General features: G+C 43.2%; 1 protein-coding gene across 1 annotated transcript; it reads right to left on the reverse strand.

Moving 5' to 3' along the window:
- Nucleotides 1-655: 655 nt before the first annotated feature.
- On the reverse strand, nucleotides 656-6,269 carry ercc4 (excision repair cross-complementation group 4). Its single transcript, XM_068583268.1, has 10 exons — nucleotides 5,995-6,269; nucleotides 5,369-5,549; nucleotides 4,526-4,721; nucleotides 4,175-4,382; nucleotides 3,571-3,751; nucleotides 3,332-3,463; nucleotides 3,104-3,208; nucleotides 2,003-2,666; nucleotides 1,789-1,901; nucleotides 656-1,666 (listed from the first exon to the last, which is right to left on the reverse strand). Exons 1-10 carry the CDS (start codon nucleotides 6,169-6,171, stop codon nucleotides 927-929), a joined length of 2,697 nt encoding a protein of 898 aa, XP_068439369.1. The 5' UTR covers nucleotides 6,172-6,269; the 3' UTR covers nucleotides 656-926.
- Nucleotides 6,270-20,729: the final 14,460 nt, after the last annotated feature.

Below are 20,729 nucleotides of genomic sequence, written 5' to 3' on the forward strand. Positions count from 1 at the left end.
CACATTATTTGGGAGCATTAATGTTGCATTATAATAAAATCCGAGAAAAAACTAAAGCAATCCACAGCCGAGTAACTACAAGTTGGCATTTTGAAATAGACACCTGGTGTTATATAATTACTGTGTTTTCATTTCTTCTATATTAAGAGTTTACTAAGATATCGCAAATGTACGAGGAAGAGCAGGATTACTCATGTGTGCTTCACTATTTGCTGCATGGAAAGTACTTCAAGCTGAAGTGCATCAGAAACTGAGCACAAGGGCACTGCCATGCTCTGGGATTTGTGAAGTTGAGTGTAATTCAGTACTTCAGGAAGAAATCCTTTTAACATGAATACTTGAGCAAATACCCACAAGTAATGGTAAAATAAGGCAAGTAAATCGATGCAGTTAGTAAAATACAGTTAAGATTAAGTATAAAGTACAACTGGTTTGTGTGGTTTCATTTAGCAAGAACAATTTTTTTTAACACTTGAGTAAATTGTAGTCACCCAATAGATACAACTTTACATTTGTTTCCTTTTCGGTAATAAAAAACAGTGTTGTTCCTTAAATCCTTATTTTGAAACATAGGTTATATAAAACAATTACAAAATGTTAATTCATATTTATTAATATTTTAAAAAATCATAATAAATACCATTTCAGAGTAGTTAGCAAAATACAATAGAAATAAGCTGCATTCTTTCAATTAATTCTGTACAATAATATTAAACACATTTCACTTTTGTTGTAAGTGTAAGATGTGAATTCAGTCTGCAACGTTCTACAGTACCGCTATCGTCATCTAACTTTAAAATACAAAACTGTTCCTGACGCCAGGAAAAATACATTTATAAACATGGATGTTTACAGTCGGATGCTTCAGAAGAAGAAAGCATACTATATTAATCCATCAGAGGGAAACTTCATTTCTTTACTGTCTTTCATGTCATTTTGGCCTTCAGCACAGGAGCAGGGACATCAGCGACATTGTGCAGAAACTCGTACAGCAACTTAGCGTTGTGAGTATTCTCTAGGATTTCTGCGAGCTTGTCCTGACTGAGATTGCATATATCTGCCAGGTTGTCTGCATTTTTTATGACAGACCTGTAGTTTTTTATATTGACCCCGGGCATTTTCAACAGGAAGTCATAAGGTCCGGGGTTGTAGAGTCCTGCCGATTCAGCCACCATGTCTGACTCGGCTGTGACTGCCTGAGCTGCTGCGGCATCGGGTTCGGAGCGACCTTGCTTCAGATCAAGAAAGAGCTCAGCTGTGGTGTGTGGGGACGGGCACCAGAGTATACGGAGCCGCGGGAAATGCAAAGTGAGCAAGGTGAGTTTTGAAGAAACATCCGTCGACGATATCTCGTGACGGAAATCGGATCGGGCCATCAGGGAAAACGGTTTAGCGGGGTCGAACTCGATGAGGAGCACAGGTTTCTTGTAGTACCGGGTCATGGAGAGACACTGGGTGTAGAGGCGCCCGCTCTGCAATGAGCCAATCAGATCACTGACACTCTTGCGTTCCACGCATGTGTCCGGGGTCAGGATGTAGTCACCGACGTCTAAGGTGACGGGTTCGATGTCCAGCCCACGGCGGTGCAACAAGGAGGGCAATTCACTGCGGAACTCCCGCATGTCCACAATGACTCGTGACGGCTCTTTGGGCTGCTCCTGGCCTCCTGGTTATCGGACAGGAGATGGGAAACACAAAACAATGATATACTTATTCAAGAAAACGTGAGACTTTCTCTTATAAGGATAAATACAGGAAACTGTCCAGGAAATTCAAAGACAGACGTGCCTGCTTTGCGGGTGTTGGTGGTGGCATTGGCAGGCTCTAAATTTCTAGCGAGGTCTAGGTTGGTGTCTTCTCGCCCCTCCCTCTCCTCTGGGATGACCATAGTAGCCTTTTCCCTGCAGAGAAACACACACATAAGCACCAAGGAGAAACAGACACTTCAACATACCACAAATCAATGAATACGAGTGCAGCAGGAGAAAGAAAAGACTCTGACCTGATCAGGTGTTCAAAGGCTTTCTTTTCTTTGGACAGCGCCGTCAGGTACTTCTGTTCTTCTGTTGAGCCTCCATAGATAAGGAAATACACCCGTAGCATCTTTCCGGGCCGGCTGGCTTTGTAGATCTCCAGCTGGCGGACAAAACTGATTTCAGCGTCGTACAGCACCACGAAACTGGGCTCCACCTCATGCAGCACCCGCGTCAAGCTGTGGGGGTCAGTGAGACCTTTTAGTGGGTGAATGACAGTCAGCGGCTCCTTTAGGACACCATAGTAGGCGTCCGACGACAAATCCAGCTTCAGCTGTTCTCCCTCCTCTCCTTCCTCATCCTCCATTGGGTCACCATCATCTCCACTGCTGCCCATCTTCGCTGCCCCATCCATCTCTTTATTCCCCATCATCTGAGTCAGGGTCAAGGATGGCCTTTTTTTGCTCTTCGTGGACTTTTTCTTTTGTGCAGGCTCTTTTCCCTTGGCTCCATTCTTTGGCCGGCTGTGGCCCTTTTTGTGCGACTCAAGGTCCATTGCAGAGGCTGCGGCGGAGTCCCGTTTGCCGATTGTGCGGATGTATAGTCTGTTGAGCATCCAGACGGAGCCGTGCCTGATGTACTGCTGAAGCTGAGCACACGTCCTGTCATCACTGGCACAGATCAGCACACGACCTAGGAGACGGCATGTCAGTCAGTTACACACACACACACACACACACACACACACACACACACACACACACACACACACACACACACACACACACACACACACACACACTCTATTTTTACTTTCAAACTACTCCACAATCTTTCCGTGTCTCCTTTGGGATACAATGTCCACCTGGTTCAGAATCACTGGCATCCTTAATATTATTCTTTTTTTAATCTGGGCTTTTCTTGGCCTCTCTGCTGGTTCTAAATTTAGAATTAGATTACATGTGTGTACTTGTAAATTTTAATGGACAACAAAACTACCTTTAAGAAAAGGTTGTTTTTAATGATACTCTGTTGCTAGCGATCATTATATGCAAATCAGTAGAATAGAGATGATATTCACTGTTGACACGAGGGACTCTGATAGCGCTTTAACAGAACTGAGCTCTAACCTGGTTCATGTTGAGAGCTCTCGTTCTCCCTCTCAATCTCCTGCAGTACCTCAGTCAGAGCCTCCCACTTGGGGCTCTTTTCCAGCATCAGTTCCCGCTTCACCTCTGAAACACACACATACACTCAGCCTTTAGTCATTCCCACATCAATACACATACAAGCAGGTGCCGTTGTGGATCTCTACTCTGAAGAACTTGTTGTCAGAGATGTGTTGGTTGGTCAGTTACCTAAGGCAGAGGACGCCTTTGGTTTCTCTGCCTCCGCTCCCACTTTGAGTTTCTTCTTGCTCTCAGGGATGCGGTACACTCTGCCCCTGGCATTCATAAACATGGAGGTACTGGAGTCCAGGAACAACCACCCTGATGGTTACAACACCAAGTGCATGGCATCAAACATGGCTAAGGTGATTAATCAACATACTTCTAGTAGTATATACTTACTTAATACTAAACTAGTTCTCGTTTACCTGAATTGGATCCGAAGTTCTTTTGGCTGGTCCGCAGCGACTCGAGCAGATTGAGGAAGGTGACACAGTCGTACTGTGTGAGGTAGAGCAGGAGAACCCTCAGCACTTTCAGGTCCTGGACCAGCGCCTTGGTCTTTGCTCCCAGCTGGTGCCACAAGGGGTCCAGGTAGTGACGGATGGTCTGGTTGGGAGAGGGGAAGCCCCCACCGTAAAAATGAAATCCACTACAGTTGTTGGACACCAACAGAAGGTGTGTTGTTAAAAGTCTCATTTATTCCTAGCTCGGGTTTCCTGTTATTTGTAATGATTACAAAAATCTCCTGTGTCCAAGTGAATCTGGCATGACCTGGAATACTTTGGCAAACACAGAAGTAATCTGGTAATTTGAGCCCTGTGTAACAATGCAGCTATAACATTTTTGGGTGCAAAATTAGATGACTCATCTCACTATTTAGCATTGACATCCATTCAAAGAAATAGATCAGCCATAAAAATTACTTTTTTTCTTGTTCCCGAAACAATATACTAGAGAGAAGCAGATTGTTTTCATTTCAACACAAAATTCCACACCAAAGCACCTTAATCTATGTCATTGGTGACAAACCTTTTCGAAGGCGTTGCCCAGCGTGTTCTCCACTGAGAGGTCCTCAGCCTCCAGAGTGGGGTTGTAGCGTTTCAGCTCCTTCAGACAGGCGCTCATGATGTCCAGGATGGAGCTCTGGATGGCCCTCATAGCAGGCGTCAATGACACATGGAGCTCCACCACCTCCGGCTTGTGCTTGTCCAGTGCCGTGTTTACTGATGCTTGAAACCTGTTGAAAGAAGCCAGTTAAGAAAGTGAATTTAAACAAGAATGAGGGAAGAATCAAGTCTTTATTCAATTACACATGAGCTGTTCCTGCTATGACATGTCTAAATGGCTGCTGTGGAAAAGGTCTATTATGTTCGGTCATACCTGGGCCAAAGGTAGAGCTTCTTGACAAAGAGGTTTCTCATTACGCGTTCCACCTGGCAGAAGCCAGAGGAGAAGGATGTGGCCTTGTCAGTGAAGGCCTTTATGAAGCCCGTCTTATTCTTCTGTCTGAAAAGACGAAGAATAAAGGCCTCCTGGCATGACTCAATGATTTTATGCGCACGGTACACCAGGATGCCTGAGAGGGTGGTATGGAAAGACAGTCTGGGTTATTGGTTAGTACTGAAAATGTAATGCAGTGCAACAGCCATCAATAAATAATACAGTTATTTAAGTTTTTGATGAAAATGGATGTATTGTGTAATACGTTTTATACCTCACATTAAATGTTTGTTTTAAAATGTATTTAAGCCAATCTGTAATTTTTTTTCCATAAAATTTACAAGTATATTTACATTTACAACTAATGAGTTATAATACATATAATAATACATATTTATAATAATATATATTTTTTTTAAAAGTAACAATATTGGCAGATTTGTTCTGGTAGTAAATTCTGAAAAAATATTAAACTTGTCTCTTGTTAGTCCCTGTATTAAAACACCTGTCAATCAAATTGTGAGTGACATCATGCTTGAAATGTTTATGTCTTTAAGCTTGATATTGCTCCTTTACAATACTGAAGCCCCTGAAACCAGGCTGAAGCCAAGAGATCCTATGTTAAAAGCCTGTTATACCAATTATCAATTCTGCATTAAGGCCGTTAAAATATATATTAGTAAGGCATATACAAATGTGTGATAACTGACATGATATCAAACGATGCAAATACAGTAACAACTCACAAAGTGAGTCCTTTTAGCCACTGAGCAGTGGTCTGACCTGATATGAGATGAGCAGGGACGCGGTCGGTGAGGAAGTCGACCACCAGGATTCTGCTGGTGACGAACAGCACCCCTCCATCAGTGTAAACATTATAGCGCTCGGTGCTGTTGACGTCGCTGGTCACCGTCCTGGGCAGGTGGGTCACTCCCTGCACTCGCAACTGCTCTGTGAAATACTCCTGGGATGAAAGGAACGAGGAAGAGTTTGTTAAAGCTCCTCCGAGTACTTTTACACATAGGATGCTGCAACAGGTATCTGCAAAACCTCAAAATGTTGATTCAAAACTGCAATATTTTGTCTCTGTCAAGTCATCTACTGTTGCCAGTCCAGCACACAGTGGTTGTGGGCCAAATGAAGCCCAAATGAAACGTACAAATTTGATAAGACATGTCAACACTAACACCAGCATTTCAAATAGTCTCATCTTTAAGTTTATTTCCGTTACACGAGGTTAAGTGTCCCAGTCATGAGTCAGCCACAGCGACACATGCTCGAGTCTTTTGAACAGGTTTCTCACACCCATACCACCTACAAATATGTTTGAACCCCTTGAGTCACGGTGCATTTACATTATCGATAGGAGCCACGTGGCGCCTTCATAAAGAGGCGCGTGTGTTCTTCACCTGTTCAGGTATGGTCGTGTTGAGCAGCAGCACCAGGCTGCCCTGCTCAGAGTAAACCCGCATGAACTGCAGCAGGATGCGGTCTATCCCCATCCCCTCCGCCGCCACCAGCAGCCCGTCACATTCAAACAGGCTGAGGAACATCTCGGTCTCGTACTCGAGCAGCGGCCCCGCCATGTCGGCGGTGGGAAAAAAAACTAACAGACACCAACACAACCACGTTTTCTCTTACTCCTGCTTATAAAAGTAACTAAAAGACAAGAGAAAACCACGGTTGGCCGCTCGCACCCGCCATCAAACCTTTGTTTTGAAGTTGCACATCCGGTCACGTGACACTTAAAAACAATCGAGACGTGACAGTGAGCGTGACCGTCAGGACCAGCAGCGCCGCCTGGCGGCGTGGAGGACTGGAGCAGAAAAACAGCGCATTCAAGCCTGCCTGTTGTATCTGGTGACGCGGATGCTTTATTGAATATTTCAACAATGCAGATGAAGTCTCTTTCATGCATTTATATCGTTTTGAATATATCTTTTTCACAATCTTATAAAATGTTATATAATTGGAAAACTCTTCCTTCTCGATTATTTTTGTGAGATTTGAAATTCGATAGATGAACAGATAATATACTTTGTTTAATCCTTTTTGTTCGTCTCTACTGTTTGTATTTCCCAAACAAACAACGCATGTAACAGTTCAAGCTCTCCAATGTATTCAAACAGAATGATAACGTAATAAAAATAATGTACCTTTATTTCCAGAACATAATGGAATTTACAAATTAGGAAAATATGTGGCATACATGACTTATGTGGTTAAAATATGAACATAATTTTTGTCTTAAAGCATTTTCTTCCTGACAAGAAGATAATCAATGAGACCTTGAATTGTTTTGCCGTCAAACACGATATTTAAAGTTATTTAATATCATTGATGGTTGTGATCTGTCGTAACGACTGTCAATCAGAGGCATCAGTGTAATGACATCAGTATCAGACCTGCTAATCAAACACTAATCAACTTTCAGTTAACTGCAGCAATAAGAGACACACTAACACACAATCAAACAATAAAATGGGCCAAGAAATGTAAGGCAACGTCCCCAATAGCTGTTTTGGTGACAGTATTAACGGGTATTCGGGTGGATTATTCCTATAAAGCACCAACAGGAACAGAGCTGTAATGTGCTTGCATAACAAAGCCTGCCAGCTGGGTTTCGTAAAACTCACTGTTGTGTCAGCCCACATTTCTCCGCCGTAAGAGAGGATGGGACCAGAATAGGTCTGTCTCATGAACGACAGCAGAGGAGCAGGACGATGCTGAGCACACCACCACCCCTCTTCACACACACACACACACACACACACACACACACACACACACAGACACACACACAAACAAACAAACTTGCAGAGGTTTTGTTACACAGAGGCACGGACATGACTCACCACAGTTGAGACTTGAAACTTCAGGCTTGAATTTAAACACTTTGATGTTTACATCTGTCACTCATCCGCTCAGACGTACGGACTCCGTGTGGAGCCAGATTATGTAAAACAACGCCTCTAGGTGGGACTTATTATAATGAGATATCCGGACAATATGTTCTTCTTTTTCTTTCCTTCCTTTCTGTCCTACTCTGCAAAGTTAGTTCAAGTTATCCTTGAAGTGACACAGGATATTCTGTGTGTGTGTGTGTGTGTGTGTGTGTGTGTGTGTGTGTGTGTGTGTGTGTGTGTGTGTGTGTGTGTGTGTGTGTGTGTGTGTGTCTGTCTGTCTGTCTGTCTGTCTGTCTGTCTGTCTGTCTGTCTGCGTGTGTCTGTCTGTCTGTCTGTCTGTCTGTCTGTCTGTGTGTGTGTGTGTGTGTGTGTGTGTGTGTGTGTGTCAGGAAAAATTACTTCTTTTAGAATCCCAAATTTGAGTAAATGAGGGGTGAAGGACTGACGCAGTATATTAATTCAAACTCACATTTCAGTGACTCTTCCATCACTAATGAGTTTCATTAATGCTGTCAACAAGTGAAGTAAGACTAATATGGAAAGTCTAATGCCGCAAAATATAACATGGCCAAAGATATGTGGGCTACAATTACTGTAGTTTTGAGGTGCGAGTTACTTGAGTCCATCCTCTTATATCATTCTAATCGACTAAACCGTAGGGAGAAATATTGTGCTTTTTACAACATGTATTTGATCAAATACAACGATTAAACTAATGATTTCCAACCTTTTTGGCTCACTTTCCCCTTCAGAAGAAAGCACTAAAGGGAATGAGAACAAAAGTGCCATAATGTGGGTTTTCAGTCAAGTGTAAAATCCAAAGAAAGGTAAGAAAAGTCACACTGAAAACACGTTGAAACACTTGCATCTCCAAACTGTCTTTTACAGCCAGGTCAACCTGGTGTTTAGCTTGACAACGGTGCGTCTGAGTCAATTCTGCTGAGTGACACATGAGGGAAATGAAGTTTTTCTGACTGCAGGGACTTTTTAACGGCGAAACATTGCACAGACGCTGGAGTTCCTCCTGGAGGATGGGAGTGATGCACCGTCATGAAGAAACCTATAGAGAGCAGTGGAGCGCTGTGTTCTGCAAACACGCGTGTGTGTGTGTGTGTGTGTGTGTGTGTGTGTGTGAGAGAGAGAGAGAGAGAGAGAGAGAGAGAGAGAGAGAGAGAGAGAATGTGTGTGTCAGAGCAGCTTCTCTGCAGCTCAATGTAAGGATGAAAACCTGAAGCAGGCGGTTGGGATGGAGTGGTAACACGTCACATTACGACAAGAGAGAGAATGAAAAAAATGAAAAGACGTAATTGATCCTGCTATTAGTACAGTTTATGGTACATGAAATTAAATAAAACTATGCATAAATGTGCTTGGAGGAACCAGCAAAATTTCCACAAAGGGAACGTCAGGTTACACAAGTGAAGGATTGTGAGGAAAACTCTGCTTCTCTTTGCACCGAGCGAGAGATGAGCGAACGATTCGGCAGCTGATGAGCGTCCCCATGGTCGCTGTGGCATTATTGTAAATGAGAGAAGAAACAGCTTGAAATTGATGGCAGGCTGGAGGATAAAATAAGAAGAGATATTTAACACTTCCTGCCTAACTGCGATGTAGGAGGGAAAGAGAGAGAGCGGGAGAAGATGAAACAGCTGAAGGCCCGATACGTCCCTCCAGCCCTCATTAGAAAAAGAGAGAAGCAGCAGGGTTTTGTTGTTAATGGAGGGCTAAGCCTGAGAGCCGACTTGGCTCCAAGGGCCAAACTCAACGCCTCTGGAGGTTAACACACACGCACGCACGTACACGCACGCACACACACACACTTTAAAGCAAGAGCTCGACATTCTGGGAAACACACTTATTCGCTCGCTACCTTGCTGAGTTGCATCCACTCTCGTGTTTGTACGTTGAATATGAAGCTCCAGCCGGCAGCCAGTTAGCTTTTTTTAGTTGAGCACGAACACTGGAAACAGATAGCATGGCTCTGGCCGAAGATAACAAGGTCCACCTACCAGCATTGAGCTCACTTATTCACATTTGTATTGAATGACCTGTGGTTTTATGGGTTGTGAGGTGCCGGACTATTTTCAACTAAGCTGGTATATAAGTCTGGCATGTAACTCTCTGCGAAACCACACCATGAAGTAAATACTCCTCAGTGTTTGCATAGATTAAATACATAGAGGACAGTATACTGCTGAGCATGTTGGTTTGATTTTAAGAGATGCAGGCCGATAATCTGCCGCTGACAGTTCAGCTTCATATTTACTGTACAAACATTACAGTAATAGCATTTTTTCAATACATTACATTTAACTGACAATTTTATCCAAAGTGACTTACATTTTTGATCTATTCAACGTAGACAAAGCAACGGGGAGCAATTCAGGGTTAAGTGTGTTGCTCAAGGACGCAACAACTAGCAGAGCCGGGGCTCGAACCACCGATCCGCTGATTAAAACACAGGCATGCTAACCTCTGAGCCACAATTCATTTCACGTTGCAGAGACCTGTGACTTTGAATTGATGATTTGCAGTGGAAAGTCAAACTTATTTCCATAAACATAATTTCAATATGTCCGATTTTTTGGCAAAGTTAAAAATTCAAAAAAGTCAACCATGATAGTGTCATCGTGCAGATTTACCTGTGTGAAGCCACCACAGTAACAGTGGCATCTTTACTTCTGCCCTCAACCCAGATTCATTCATCCTTTCAGGCTGATTCCAACCCTGAAACCAAAAGCCGGCCCTGCACCAACAAAGCAACACGCAAAGTCAAACATTTCTCTTCATGGTGAAAGAATTTTGAAAAGATTTTGTAAGGAATGTGAAACAAATAAGCTCCATTCAAAGCTGCACGGACTACTTCTGCAAATAATATCAGTTGTGTGTTAAGTGCAAGGGTCCAAACTCTGAGACATCTCCTCAGGTTGAATCCACCAACTCAAGGTCAGATTCTGAAAAGCACGACTCACTGAAAGCCTTTTAGTGAGAAGAGCACAAATTACAATTTTAGAAAACGAGCCGAGCCAAGTTTCAGTGGAAATAAAAGTACTCCAGCGGCACAGAAGATGGCTGCTGCAGGCTTTACATGCGTAGCATTTTCAGGTAGTCGTGACCCTTGTTACTCCAACACCTCAGCGGGATGTGACTACAGAGTGGTGCCGGCAATGTTCACAAATTGGGATTATTACGGAAGACCCTCAGTGAAATTTAGATGAGAGAGACGAGCATTTGGGCTCTCAGAGCCGGGTCAAGCAGCACCAGTCAAGCAGCCGCTGTAATGTTCAACCATAACCATAATGACACACAGGAGTAATTTATTTGTTTACGTAACGGCGGGAGCTGATTACTACAAGCAAAGAGACCTTTTTTTTCCAGGGCTGCAATTTGCATAAATTAAAAGTGACACAAAAAGGGATAAACATTAAATCAGTGAAGAAAACACACTCTCACGGTCAAACGCGGCATGCAAAAGAAGCAGAAGGAATATAAAGGGGAAACAAATTCTATTGAAGCAAACGCATGGCTTTAGTAAAATGCATGAACCAGGCTCGCTGGCTGTCGCATCCACTTCAGCAAATCACTGTGACAGCGGATGCCAATAAATGTGAGGGGAATGTGGCATTTGTGAGAAAAGATGAGAAGGAGGAACACAGGAAAAGACAACAACAGGAAGTGAAGGAGTGAGACGGGCAGAGACAGAACAACTAATTCTTCTTGCCTGTAATGTTTGGCCGAGCAGTACAATGGCAGGCTTTGTCAAATAGTCATATTAGATGAATAATTCAAGGGCGGCTGGCAGACTGGAGGTTTCGAGGAGGGTGTGGGGAGGTGACAGGGGAGACACGTTACAGGCTGGACTGCATGTCAGTGACGCATTGGAGGGCATGGCTGCTACGTGCGTTTGTGCGACAATGTTTGGTGGGAATATGAGAAACGGAGACAGAGCGCAGAAAGGATTGTGTGTTTGTGAGAGAGCCGGCACTAACAGAGAAATATCCACACTGCCGAGGGACTCACACGCCGAGTTTTTCAAGAGCCATTAGCATATCTCACTCAGTGCCTCTGATGAGCGATCATGGGAGAGCTGCAAACTGTTCTCAAGGTATTTCTGCCCAGCACAGACCAGAGCTCTCCGTTTGATGTTACGGACACGCAGTTCCTCTGTCTATAAACCAATAAACCACAAATCCCGACAGGATCCGAGGCCCGTTATCGACCGGCGGACCTCGAGTCTACAACGCTGCACTTCCTGGACCAGAGATAGGGAGGGGAGGAACAACAAGAGTTAACCAAAGGAGAAAAGCAGAGATCAAGGCAGCTCAAAGGCTGATTTGATCTCTACCAGTTATGTCCCGGAGAGGAGAACCTCCACGCTCTCTGAGCTGGTGGAGGAGGTGTGAGGCCGAAACCTTTGTATAGGCGTTTTCTCACATTAACCGTATCTTAACATTGAGGGCTACAATATTGAACTTCTTGCCTTGAAGCAGGTAACTGCATCACCCTCCTCCACCTCCGTTGAAAACTCTGATATTTCTGTCTTGAGAGGATTGATAGCATTGAAACCCTGATCTCTTCTGTGCATGTGTTTGACTCCGTTTAGCAGGAACACTGAAGAAGAAGAAGAAGAAGAAGAAGAAGAAGAAGAAGAAGAAGAAGAAGAAGAAAGCACCAAAAGGTTTTTTATTGTGAGGTACTAGTGTAAAAAAAAACTACAAAAATTCAATTTACAATACAATTCCTGAAGAATTGTGACCAAGATATGTATAGAGTGTTACATTTTATGGTCGAGGCATAACTCACCCAACTAATTACACTTCTGCAGTGACATGTCAAAGTGTCTGCTGGAAAGCAGTCGAGGAGAACTCACACCTATAAGTACACAAAGTCTGGTGATTTCACACAATTCACACAGTATATATTAATAGTGAGAGCCATCAGGAGTCTGCAGTGACCAACAAAACATTTTGCTTCATACTTTGTCTTTCTCTTTCATTGTTGACCACGAAAGTACCTCAGAAGTTGCTATTTGACATACGAGCTAACACATTAGCGTATTTGCCTGCAGTACATGGCTTATGTTTTATGTGATTAAGACCCAAAGGAGATGAAAGACCGAGTCAAAGTTCACATAGAAAACATCTTAAGGATCCTTTGCTCTCATTTTCCTCTCAGCTATGAGGAGTATGAAAAGAAGGGCAGCCGGGAGAGTGATGCAAGGTCTGAGGGCGCTAGCACGTAGCTTGCGCGTTTGCCGGCGTAAACGCTCATTCAGACGCAAACACACACACACACACACACACACACACACACACACACACACCTCCTAATAAAAGCCAGATAGCTGTCAAGTGTCTGATGCAGTAAGTCAAAGGCAAAGGAGGATTTCAAACATTAGCATTCCTCCATAATTCCTCTTAATCCAAACACTAACATAACAGTAAGAAGTTCAGTCTAATTGAGGAGGGGATGAAAGCCAAGGATATCCTGTGTGGGAAAAGATATCTGGATTAATTAGTATTGTTGTGGCTGTGTGTGCGTTTGGTTATACAGCCACTTTGTAAGTGTGTGCCAGAATCTCTGTGAATGTGCGTGGACGTGTGTTTGTGCATTTGACAGTATGCGTGATAGGGTAATTGTTGCGGTATTATATCCTATATGTGGAGCCGCCACCTCATCAGTGAATGTTCACTGACATAAGAAGCATGTGTGATTGGATTTCATGTTTTAATCACTCTGCCTCTATTTTTGCTTATGTTGTTGGGGCCTGCCTAATTACAAGGACGGATTAAATTTCAATGTCAACATGGTAAAAGCATGCAATCACGGCGGTAAACACATGGAGGGGAATCTGGAGGCATCATTCTAAAAACCAATCAATATGAGAGCATGCGTATCAACATGTGCTTCTAAAGGACCCAAAACAAAACCCTGAGGAAGGCCTTACTGAAGGATTGAGTCATGAATTGAGTCGTTCTGCCCCACAAAAGGGGCGGAGTCTGATTGACCGAGGCATATATGTACATTAATCCAGGGCTTTCCCTCTGGTTTTTTCCTCCTTCTCCGGTAAACTAAAGGATTAATATTAAGAACCATTGTTGCATTGCCTCGCCCCCGGGGGCGCTTTCAGCGATGCGCAGCACGTCGACACCCGTCACTTCACTGCATCTTGGGTGCTAATGTTCCCCTGCAGTTTATTGCTCGGTAAAATGGCTCCATTAGCGTCGAAAGCCCACAGAAACGGCATGCAGATGGCCCGCCATGCGCGAAAGCAACTTAAGAGTTGTGCGAATGTTGACTGACAGGCAGGGAGGCAAAATGTCAACCTGCCTTTACACCGTGTACTGTGTGTCTGTGTGTGTTTGTGGAGAAAATGTACCGTTATTGCCAGCCATCACACATGTGCATGTGAGTGTCTGAGTGTGTGTGCTTTTTGTGGGTTGTTTGTATGTTTGTACTTGGCGAGTATGTGTGCGCACGTGCACTAGAGAGAGAATAAGTGTGTGTTTATGTGTGTGCAGTCTCCTCAAGGGGATAGCAGGTGCCTCAGAGACGCGCTCACTTCCAGTCAGCTGTTACACTCTGCTGCTCCTCGGGGGTCTTATAGAAGCAATTCAGCACTGAGGAGACTGTTGGGATGACAGTGGGAAATGGCCGCCGATGCCACACCACAAATACTCTGCTGGCAACTTCTGAGTTGGTTCGCAGGACCTCTGTCTCTGGCTAATGATGATGTCACGGCTATAGGACCACGTGTGGATATGGCTTTATAAGAGAGCATAGCTTGAACTGATAGCAGAATATTGCAATATCTGTCCCATGGATGTTTAAATGTGTCGATAATCAAAGATACTTTTTTGAAGATATGTGATTGTAAACATTACTATTTTTACTACTTCTAGTCACATTACTCAAAACAAGTAATTTGGGGTGACTTTAATTGTGTATTACATCCATATTTACAAAAATATGGATCTTTAGATGAAGATTTGGGCAGAATACAAAAATGACTTGCAAATCCAATGTGCTTCGAGCCAACAGGCAGAAGTCTAGAGGTTTTGATAACATATCTCAAAGGGAAAACACAGTTTTTTGCCAATGGTGCGTGAGCAGTTGCTCCTCTGCTCATGTTATATCAAACACTGTTTTGTGTGAAAATACAGACATCTTTAACATGGCTCCAATAGCTCTTCAGTAGGTGGCCTTCCTGCCAAATGAGCTAACTTTAACATATAACGGTGGTGTTGTGATCACAGGAATCGCAGGAGACCATGTCAACTTTACACATCAGATGGACGCAAATTACGCAAAACTGTTGTAAACTGGCGCAACATTACCTCCGCCCAGCCAAAAAAGCATATTTCCGGCCTCCAGACTTTCAGAAAAGGTGTTGATTTCTGGTGTTCAAATTAAAGGAACGAGAAGAAAAAAAGATAGTTGTATGCAGCGGGCAATATGCAACAATTATTATGTTTCTCAAATGAGGAAATCATCCAGTTTTCACTTATGCAACATAAGCTCGCTATTGTCCTCTCTGCTTCTTCACAAACATGGCTTTTATCTGAACACACACACACACACACACACACACACACACACACACACACACACACACACACACACACACACACACACACACAGCTCTAGGTGGGCGCAGGTGCTCCTTGTTGTCCTGATGAACCACTCCTGTCTCTCTCCGCCTCTCCGCCACTACATTCACATCCTGTGTGCTGGTAAATAACAGCATTCGGCCATTTTTAGTCCAGCAGGTGGCTGGTTGATGGGGAGGTTGTGTTCTACGTCCAAACAAACTGTTGAAACAATCTTCCATCTTCACTTTGAGAGAGTGGGAGTCCAGTTGGTGGTGGTGTGAAGAACAGTATTGTGGGTAAATGTCACAGAGAGCCTTCTGTTCCATATTTGACTAAGTGAACAAGGGACACACAAAAAAAAAAGAGTCCATGGGCAGATCCAGCACTTAGTCTGCTGTAACAACACACAGTAAGAGCAAGACTCAAGAACAGTAGGATCCATGTCATCTGATTCCAGTAACGACTGTCGCTGACATCCTTTTAGTACAAAGACACATATGTAACTGCTGAGCAACCATTACAATTATTATTCATAGGAAAAAAAAAAATAGGGACACATTTATCAGAAAAATGACTTTGGCTTCTTGCCCAGATTTCCGGTTATTGTACGCTGTACACAGTATATCTCTGTTTAAATGACACACAGACACATTAAAAATCTTCCCTGCTCATACAGTGTATTGTGTCATATGGGATCTTTTTTAAACTGGAAACATTTCAAGTAAAGTCAACGCTTGTAAATGAAAGGTTAGTAGTTTAACCTTTGAAATACCAATAAAGCGATATGTTAATTACATCTGGGTTTGATCACATCTGAAGCAGACTTTGGCTGAGTAAACAGGAGTTTTACAAAAGCAAAGGAGAAGTGGGAAACAGGTAATTACAGTGATTCTGAGGACACAAACCAGAATCAGGATCTGAACCATTTATTGCCACGTATGTTTTCACGTAAAAGGAATTTGTCTTGGCAGGTGGTGCATACAATTAAACAATGAAGAGTGCAAAAAATAAATAGAAGCATGAAATGTACAATTTAAAAATGAATGTACAAATTACATTTGAAATTTTTAAATGAGTCAGTTACTGAGTAACATGTGACAATGTTTGATAAAACCCGTGAACGTACAGAACGCTGCAGCCAGAGTCCTCACCAGGAAAGTGGATCACCTCACTGCAGCTCTGATGTCTTTGCACTGCTCCTCTCCAACAAAGAATTGACTTTAAAGTCCTGCTGCTGGTTTATAAAGCACTGAATGGTTTAGGGCCTAAGTATGTTTGTGACCTGCTGCGACCTTCTGAACCATCCCGACCCCTCAGGTCGTCTGGTTCTGGTCTACTTCCTGTTTCAAGAGTCAGAACTAAACCACAGAGGCAGCGTTCAGCTTTTCTGCTCCACTTATCTGGAACAAGGTCCCTGAAAGCTGCAGGTCTGCTGAGACCCTCAGCTCCTTGACATCCAGACTGAAGACTTTCCTGTTTGCTGCTGCTTTAATTGAACCAGACTCACGGATACCAATCGATTTCTGCATCTCACTGCTGCTTTTTGTTTCCTTTTTGACAGTTTTTAATGTTTCATATATGTTCTTAATTGTTTTTAAATTGGGTTTTCTGCATTATGTTTTGATGTTTTTAACCTTGTGGTTGAAATGTCTTATACAATTATACTTGCCTTGCCTTGCGTTACTACACATTGTAGCACTAAAAACTAAATAGGTCCGAAGCTTTCATTCATTTCATCAAAATGGTGATGTAGTGTCAGCAGGCAGTTCTTTTGGAGGTCAGGTGTTGGCCACAGAAACGTCCCTGAGATGTCTCCAGCAGAGGGGCAGCATGGCGTCATAAATGTTTAACCACCGTTCCTCTTCGGGGATGCTCTGCTCTCGGCTTTAAGTGGGACATTTGAGCTGAAAACTTTTCTCTGCGATTGAAACGAGAAAAAGAAAAGAAAAGAAGAAGCTTCTACTCAGAGAGACCGTTATCATTTAAATGTTCTCATCACGCCCCGTCTCCACCTCTCAATTATTATCCAGTGAACTCACTAAGTTTTGTGCCGGTACTTTTCTGTCGACCGTGATTAGTAGAGCTCTCTGTCGCGTCTCCTCGCTATCGTCGCTGCCTCCAACTGTTTCATATCATCTGGTAATAGGCGGAGAAACAAAATGAGATGCATATTGATGTAAAAATATGACGGGTTATTTACGGCCGTGATGCAACAGTTGGGACACATCTGTTGTGACCAGTCAGACTACGAGGCTGAAACCAATCCGTCACATTAAATAAAATGACTCATGCACAATTTTGACCCCGCTGAATGGCAGAATCATCAAAACATGCTCCGTCTTGGCAAGCGAGCGCCGATCCCCGCCAGCTCTCCCAGTCTGTCTTGCTGGCCGCCGGCCCAGAGGGCGGGCAGGACGCGGCGATGGATGGGCCTGTCGCCGGCTCTCCGTTGCCCAGATGGCTCGCTCTGTCAGCGGGCTCGCCACCAGGAGGGGCGGCACCCTGACGTCAGGCCACGATGGGGTATGCCAACTTTCCCCCCCAAGTCCCCCGCCCCCACCCACAGCATCACCACCACCACCACCACCACCACCCACCTGTGGGCTGCGCGGGGGGATGAAGCGGTGGTGCTACTGGAGTCTGGCCGAGTGTGCGTGCATGTTCTCGTACTTCTACGGCGATTTTTGACGGCCATTTTGGCTGAGATGTTTGACCTTGAGAACAGAAGTTGACAAAACAATGTCACCAAAATGTCCATTTAGGAGCATTTCTTGAAATTATGATTATATCACATCCGTTGGCGTCTTTCAGCTCAGGGTTTTGGTTTGACACCAACAACTGTTGTGGGGAGCGCATGAAGAGAACTAGTTTCTTCAGGCAGCAGTTTAGAGGGAAAAGCTAGAAAAACTGACTGTAAGACGAAGCTGCAGCACCGAATAACAAACCGACAAAGTTAGGGACGAGATGGTGGACACAGAGCTCTTTCACACTTCCCTCATTTGGTCCGGACTTTCCAGTTTGAGCCGAACATAAATGACAGGTGTGAAACCTCCTCAGATCGTGGGACCCACGGTAGAAAAAGGTGTTCTCGGTCAGGATCAAACCAACACTGGTTCGTTTCGAGTGTTAGGACTTTTGGATCCATTACAGGAAGCAGTTATCTCGTATGTTTGCGTAATTGCAAGATGAAACCAACAAAATGTAGCATGTAAAAGAAAAGAGAACCTTGATTCGGACTTTGAGGCGTGAAAAGACAAATAGGCGAGCATTTACCTAAAGAGACATTAGTTGAGTCCCAAATAGTCTCCAGTAGTTTTGCTGTGTGTAAACAGGCAATCGTTTGCCAACATGTTCACCGTGACAACTTTGTAGTGAATTGGGTTTACAACTTGTTTCTGCTGGCCCAAAGTTGCTCAAATAAAATCGGTTAATGTGCGTTTATTTTTCAAGATCCTTTGTGGTGACATTGTTTTGTTAATAACTGCGGTTTTCAAGGCCTGGATATCATTTCAATGTGTGTTTGAGTGTTGACTTTTGAAAAAAGTGTCCGGTGAGAATATCAAGGCAGTCGGATGTTTTATAGTTGAAAGCATCAAATCATTTTATGCTCATTAAATTGTTTTTAAGTGGGTGCGATACAGACCCGATACCTGGTATGAAGCAAGAGGTTGTGCAGATGTAAGATCAGGGTTTGTCATATAAGGTACAAGCATTATCAAGGATTTTGGCAATCATGATTTTCCAAGTTCTGAATCATTATTTGTGCACAGTGAATCAGTGGTAAAACAAATCAACAGTCACATTTATTTGGTTGTCAAAGAGGGTTCTCAACTACGTGAACCACAAAGTCAAAGCACACGAGAGCTTCAGCATCATGTGGAGACACCAGGTCAACGTGAGCAAACCAACAGAAACAGGCGAGCAGTAAATGGGAGATTTGTGCTGTAAAGAGTGAGAACTTAATCAAAACGTATACCCAAACATAGAATTGCTTTCAAAACAGATTTGTGTAGTTATGGCATAATTTCCTGATAATTCTGCAACAAGATTATCAGCTTAGAGGGTTTAGTTGAATTGAACGTCTGCTCTGGTTACAAACAGGGAAAGAGCTGTGCGTTAGACCTTCTACATATACTATATATATATATATATATATATATATATATATATATATATATATATATATATATGTATATATATATATATATATATATATATATATATGTATATATATATATATATATATATATATATATATATATATATGCAGTTATTTTAGCCTGATGATAACAGTGCAAACAGCGTGCATATCATTATTTATTAAACCTTCTTTCATTATAATATTCAAACATTCCTAATATATAATGTAGAAAATGGTCGTAAAAGATAAGCACTGCTGTGTGCATAACATCCATACAGTCCTGAATAGTTATTCTAGTTCTCACTCCACTAAACAGACCCTTAGAGCTTATTCCGAGCTATTTAAACTTTTCCTGGCACCTCACCAAGAGCCGAGGTCCATTAGAGCAGAGGTTCTCAATCTTTTTATAGTGATGTTCCCATGTGAAATAATCTTTCAGCCGAGTACCCCCTGACTAGTGCAAAGCATTTTGGGTTGAAAAATAAACAGCGCAGTGCCATCAGTGTCTGGTTTAATGTAGAATATAAACAATTCAGTTCATGAACTTACACTTATATTGAATTGAATATTTATTAAATAACTATTTTTAAAGGATTTTGTAATGGATGCTCATTTTAAATATATATATGTTTTAATATCACGTACCCCCTGGAGTGCCTTGACCTACTCCTATTCTATTCCAGACCCGTTGGTCTAAAGCAATATTTGCTTTGAAAGCCTACCGTGTGCGTTGTGAGTTTCCTCAGACGCCTGCTCACACGGCGAACAGCATGTCGCGCGAGATATCCGACGGCCAAATTGATCGAGCCGCCGCGTAGCGATAAGTCTCTGGTTTCCATTAGGAAGCAAAACACTCAGACGAAGATGAAACAAGCTGCGTTTTGTGTCTCCGGTGGAAACATTCTCTCAAGCTATCATTCCGACCCTCTCATGTGCGTTCAAAAGCAGGTGACCTTTGACCCGAGTCCCCTCTGATGAAAAAACACTATATTACGGTCTCCAGACTCTGGCAGCTGATGAAAGTGTTGAGCGATGCACGCGTCTTTTATGTGTGCGTGTAGTGTGTCCATGTGTGGCGCGCGGTGCTTTAGATCAATAAACAGGGACTAGCTTTTATCCGTCACGGTGGAATAAATCTCCCGCTGGAGCCGGGCCGCTGACCTCCAGTCTGTCCAGAAAGATGCCGTCTCATGAGGACCTTTTTGTTCTTCCTCTTTGCTTCCAGTATCAACCATTTGCCCCAAATGTACCTTTTTTTTTTCAGCAGGAAAGTAACGGACTAAACCTTGGATTTCAGAGCGGAACAACTCTAAATATGTATGTTTGGTTCTCTGAATGAATCACTGTCCTGCAAGCAGCCGCTCGCACATTCAATCTCTTCTGCAGTGTCCAATAGCAGCCATTTTGTTCGACTGTAGAGTCCTCCAGCAAACAATCCCCACCTGCTCACCCCTCCAGGCTGCGCTGGAGTCAGCTAATCTCTGCTTTAACGCAGAGGGAGTGGA

The sequence above is a fragment of the Clinocottus analis genome, unplaced genomic scaffold, assembly GCF_023055335.1.
Source record: "Clinocottus analis isolate CAN_PGR_092001 unplaced genomic scaffold, fCliAna1.0.p SCAF_19, whole genome shotgun sequence".
In the NCBI taxonomy this organism is placed as follows: domain Eukaryota; kingdom Metazoa; phylum Chordata; class Actinopteri; order Perciformes; family Cottidae; genus Clinocottus; species Clinocottus analis.

Coding starts and splice junctions, on each gene's coding strand:
- ercc4 (XM_068583268.1), bottom strand. CDS start 6,171: ATGGCGGGGCCGCTGCTCGAGTACGAGACCGAGATGTTCCTCAGCCTG. Junction 3,464..3,570: donor GAACTTCGGATCCAATTCAG/GTAAACGAGAAC, acceptor TGTAACCATCAG/GGTGGTTGTTCCTGGACTCC. Junction 3,209..3,331: donor AAAGGCGTCCTCTGCCTTAG/GTAACTGACCAA, acceptor TGTGTGTTTCAG/AGGTGAAGCGGGAACTGATG.